This window comes from Salmo salar, chromosome ssa04 (genome assembly GCF_905237065.1).
Source record: "Salmo salar chromosome ssa04, Ssal_v3.1, whole genome shotgun sequence".
NCBI lineage: Eukaryota > Metazoa > Chordata > Actinopteri > Salmoniformes > Salmonidae > Salmo > Salmo salar.
This window is the reverse complement of record NC_059445.1, coordinates 4,906,406-4,911,405: the sequence shown is the minus strand read 5'-3', so window position 1 is coordinate 4,911,405 and position 5,000 is coordinate 4,906,406. Positions and strand designations below refer to the sequence as shown.

The window sequence follows — 5,000 nt, the reverse complement described above, 5'->3', positions numbered from 1 at the left end:
CCAGCATGGCGGCGTGGATCTGCAGCGGGGCCTGAGGGACACATTCACAATGGACAAAACAGGAAACTGCTCAGAGACGGCTCCAACACACAGCAGAGCAAAAACACACCTTCACACAGGAGCTGACCTATGACCTCTCACCTCTGGTTTGCTGAAGTCGGGAGTCAGGACCCGAGGCTCAGACAGCTGCTGCTCCATCGTCTCCTGAAGAACACAGAGACACACGGACAGAGGGACACGGACAGAGGGACATGGACAGAGGGACACGGACAGAGGGACACGGACAGAGGGACAGAGACGTTTCAGGAAAAGACCACTGCAAACAGTCTTGTGGTGTTTCATTAGTCCACTGTTGATATCAGCCCCAAAACAATCAGCAAGCAACTTGTTGACGCAGCACGAAGCAGAACGACGCAGAACGACGCAGAAACGACGCAGAACGACGCGGTACGACGCAGAACGACGCAGCACGACGCAGCACGACGCCAGCACGCGACGCAGAACGACGCAGCACGACGCAGAACGACGCAGCACGACGCGCCACGCACGCAGAACGACGCAGAACGACGCAGTACGACGCAGAACGACGCGGTACGACGCAGAACGACGCAGAAACGACGCAGAAACGACGCAGTACGACGCAGAAACGCACGCAGCACGCACGCAGAACGACGCAGAACGACGCAGTACGACGCAGAACGACGCAGAACGACGCAGCACGACGCAGCACGACGCAGAACGACGCTTTCTGGAAACTAAATCTGGACAACTTGATTACTGACAGGCAAAACATTTCGGGACTGTATCACCAGCGGACTAATATATATATATTAATATTAAAGATAGAATTTTCCTTTAAGACTGTATCACCAGCGGACTAATAAATATATATTTATATTAAAGATGGAATTTTCCTTTAAGTGTAAAGCATTTAAAAAGCGTTATGTCATTTATGAACGTCGTGTTGTGGTTGTGTGGTGGTTGTGTTGTGGTTGTGTTGTGGTTGTGTTGTGGTTGTGGTTGTGGTGTGGTTGTGGTTGTGTGGTGGTTGTGTTATGGTTGTGTGGTGGTTGTGTGGTGGTCGTGTTGTGGTCGTGTTGTGGTCGTGTTATGGTCGTGTGGTGGTTGTGTGGTGGTTGTGTTGTGGTTGTGTTGTGGTTGTGTTGTGTGGTGGTTGTGTTTGTCGTGTTGTGGTCGTGTTGTGGTCGTGTTATGGTCGTGTTATGGTGGTTGTGGTGGTTGTGTTATGGTTGTGTTGTGGTTGTGGTTGTGTGGTGGTTGTGGTGTGGTTGTGGTTGTGTTGTGGTTGTGTGTGGTTGTGTTGTGGTTGTGGTGTGGTTGTGGTGTGGTTGTGTTGTGGTTGTGTTGTGGTGTTGGTTGTTGTGGTGGTTGTGTGGTGGTTATGTGGTGGTTGTGTTGTGGTTGTGTGGTTGTTGTGGTTGTGTTGTGGTTGTGTGGTGGTTGTGTTGTGGTCGTGTTGTGGTCGTGTTATGGTCGTGTATGGTCGTGTGGTGGTTGTGTTATGGTTGTGTTGTGGTTGTGGTTGTGTGGTGGTTGTGGTGTGGTTGTGGTTGTGTTGTGGTTGTGGTGTGGTTGTGTTGTGGTTGTGGTGTGGTTGTGGTGTGGTTGTGTTGTGGTTGTGTTGTGGTGTGGTTGTGTGGTGGTTGTGTGGTGGTTGTGTGGTGGTTGTGTTGTGGTTGTGTGGTGGTTGTGGTTGTGTTGTGGTTGTGTGGTGGTTGTGTTGCGGTTGTGTTGCGGTTGTGTTGTGGTTGTGGTTGTGTTGTGGTTGTGGTGTGGTTGTGTTGTGGTTGTGTTGTGGTTGTGTTGGGGTTGTGTTGGGGTGTGGTTGTGTTGTGGTTGTGTTGTGGTTGTGTTATGGTTGTGTGGTGGTTGTGTTGCGGTTGTGTTGCGGTTGTGTTGCGGTTGTGTTATGGTTGTGTGGTGGTTGTGTTGTGGTTGTGTGGTGGTTGTGTGGTGGTTGTGTTGTGGTTGTGTTGTGGTTGTGTGGTGGTTGTGTGGTGGTTGTGGTTGTGTTGTGGTTGTGTTGTGGTTGTGTTATGGTTGTGTGGTGGTTGTGTTGCGGTTGTGTTGTGGTCGTGTTGTGGTCGTGTTGTGGTCGTGTTGTGGTCGTGTTGTGGTTGTGTGGTGGTTGTGTGGTGGTTGTGTGGTGGTTGTGTGGTGGTTGTGTTATGGTTGTGGTGTGGTTGTATTGCGGTTGTGTTGCGGTTGTGTTGCGGTTGTGTGGTGGTTGTGTTGTGGTTGTGGTTGTGGTTGTGTGGTGGTTGTGTTGTGGTTGTGTGGTGGTTGTGTTGTGGTTGTGTTGTGGTTGTGGTTGTGTTGTGGTTGTGTTGTGGTTGTGTTGTGGTTGTGTTGTGGTTGTGTGGTGGTTGTGTTGTGGTTGTGTGGTGGTTGTGGTGTGGTCGTGTGGTGGTCGTGTGGTGGTCGTGGTGTGGTTGTGGTGTGGTTGTGTTGTGGTTGTGGTGTGGTTGTGGTTGTGTTGTGGTTGTGGTGTGGTTGTGGTTGTGTTTGTGTTGTGTTGTGTGGTGGTTGTGGTGTGGTTGTGGTGTGGTTGTGTTGTGGTTGTGTGGTGGTTGTGTGGTGGTTGTGGTGTGGTTGTGGTGTGGTTGTGGTGTGGTTGTGGTTGTGTTGTGGTTGTGTGGTGGTTGTGGTGTGGTCGTGGTGTGGTTGTGTGGTGGTTGTGTGGTGGTTGTGTTGTGGTCGTGTTGTGGTTGTGGTGTGGTTGTGGTGTGGTTGTGGTGTGGTTGTGGTGTGGTTGTGGTGTGGTTGTGTTGTGGTTGTGTTGTGGTTGTGGTGTGGTTGTGTTGTGGTTGTGTTGTGGTTGTGTTGTGGTTGTGAACTTACGAAGCTGTATGTTCTGGGGGTTTTGACCAGCAGGAAGAAGCCTCCATGTGCATAGGGCTGCAGACAGGACGTGTCCCCTATGGTGAAACTGTAGGGAGAGAGGACTGGCACACACACACTATTATCAACAATAATACAAGACTACTACCCTGTGACCTGTCATAGGACTGTCGTATCAGTACCTGTGACCTGTCATAAACCTGTCCTATCAGTACCTGTGACCTGTCATAAGCCCGTCCTATCAGTACCTGTGACCTGTCATAAGCCCGTCCAATCAGTACCTGTGACCTGTCATAAGCCCGTCCAATCAGTACCTGTGACCTGTCATAAGCCCGTCCTATCAGTACCTGTGACCTGTCATAAGCCCGTCCTATCAGTACCTGTGACCTGTCATAAGCCCGTCCTATCAGTACCTGTGACCTGTCATAAGCCCGTCCTATCAGTACCTGTGACCTGTCATAAGCCCGTCCTACCAGTACCTGTGACCTGTCGCAAGCCCGTCCTATCAGTACCTGTGACCTGTCATAAGCCCGTCCTATCAGTACCTGTGACCTGTCATAAGCCCGTCCTATCAGTACCTGTGACCTGTCATAAGCCCGTCCTATCAGTACCTGTGACCTGTCATAAGCCCGTCCTATCAGTACCTGTGACCTGTCATAAGCACGTCCTATCAGTACCTGTGACCTGTCATAAGCCCGTCCTATCAGTACCTGTGACCTGTCATAAGCCCGTCCCTATCAGTACCTGTGACCTGTCATAAGCCCGTCCTATCAGTACCTGTGACCTGTCATAAGCCCGTCCTATCAGTACCTGTGACCTGTCATAAGCCCGTCATATCAGTACCTGTGACCTGTCATAAGCCCGTCCTATCAGTACCTGTGACCTGTCATAAGCCCGTCCTATCAGTACCTGTGACCTGTCATAAGCCCGTCCTATCAGTACCTGTGACCTGTCATAAGCCTGTCCTATCAGTACCTGTGACCTGTCATAAGCCTGTCCTATCAGTACCTGTGACCTGTCATAAGCACGTCCTATCAGTACCTGTGACCTGTCATAAGCCTGTCCTATCAGTACCTGTGACCTGTCATAAGACTGTCCTATCAGTACATGTGACCTGTCATAAGCCCGTCCTATCAGTACCTGTGACCTGTCATAGGACTGTCCTATCAGTACCTGTGACCTGTCATAGGACTGTCCTATCAGTACCTGTGACCTGTCATAGGACTGTCCTATCAGTACCTGTGACCTGTCATAGGACTGTCCTATCAGTACCTGTGACCTGTCATAAGCCTGTCCTATCAGTACCTGTGACCTGTCATAAGCCTGTCCTATCAGTACCTGTGACCTGTCATAAGCCTGTCCTATCAGTACCTGTGACCTGTCATAAGCCTGTCCTATCAGTACCTGTGACCTGTCATAAGCCTGTCCTATCAGTACCTGTGACCTGTCATAAGCCTGTCCTATCAGTACCTGTGACCTGTCATAAGCCTGTCCTATCAGTACCTGTGACCTGTCATAAGCCTGTCCTATCAGTACCTGTGACCTGTCATAAGCCTGTCCTATCAGTACCTGTGACCTGTCATAAGCCCGTCCTATCAGTACCTGTGACCTGTCATAAGCCCGTCCTATCAGTACCTGTGACCTGTCATAAGCCCGTCCTATCAGTACCTGTGACCTGTCATAAGCCCGTCCTATCAGTACCTGTGACCTGTCATAAGCCCGTCCCTATCAGTACCTGTGACCTGTCATAAGCCCGTCCTATCAGTACCTGTGACCTGTCATAAGCCCGTCATATCAGTACCTGTGACCTGTCATAAGCCCGTCCTATCAGTACCTGTGACCTGTCATAAGCCCGTCCTATCAGTACCTGTGACCTGTCATAAGCCCGTCCTATCAGTACCTGTGACCTGTCATAAGCCCGTCCTATCAGTACCTGTGACCTGTCATAAGCCCGTCCAATCAGTACCTGTGACCTGTCATAAGCACGTCCTATCAGTACCTGTGACCTGTCATAAGCACGTCCTATCAGTACCTGTGACCTGTCATAAGCCTGTCCTATCAGTACCTGTGACCTGTCATAAGCCTGTCCTATCAGTACCTGTGACCTGTCATAAGCCTGTCCTATCAGTACCTGTGAC

The 5,000-nt window shown here is 50.6% G+C and overlaps 1 protein-coding gene across 1 annotated transcript in view; it reads right to left on the bottom strand.

Annotated features, from left to right (window-relative positions):
- The window catches only part of LOC106602516 (ubiquitin-like modifier-activating enzyme 6), a 43,920-nt gene that overhangs the window by 28,344 nt on the left and 10,576 nt on the right, over positions 1 to 5,000 (bottom strand). The window contains 3 exon segments of the mRNA XM_045716352.1: positions 1 to 31; positions 142 to 204; positions 2,863 to 2,966. The exon segment at positions 1 to 31 is cut by the window's left edge and continues 46 nt beyond it. Coding sequence (XP_045572308.1) covers positions 1 to 31; positions 142 to 204; positions 2,863 to 2,966 — 198 coding nt within the window.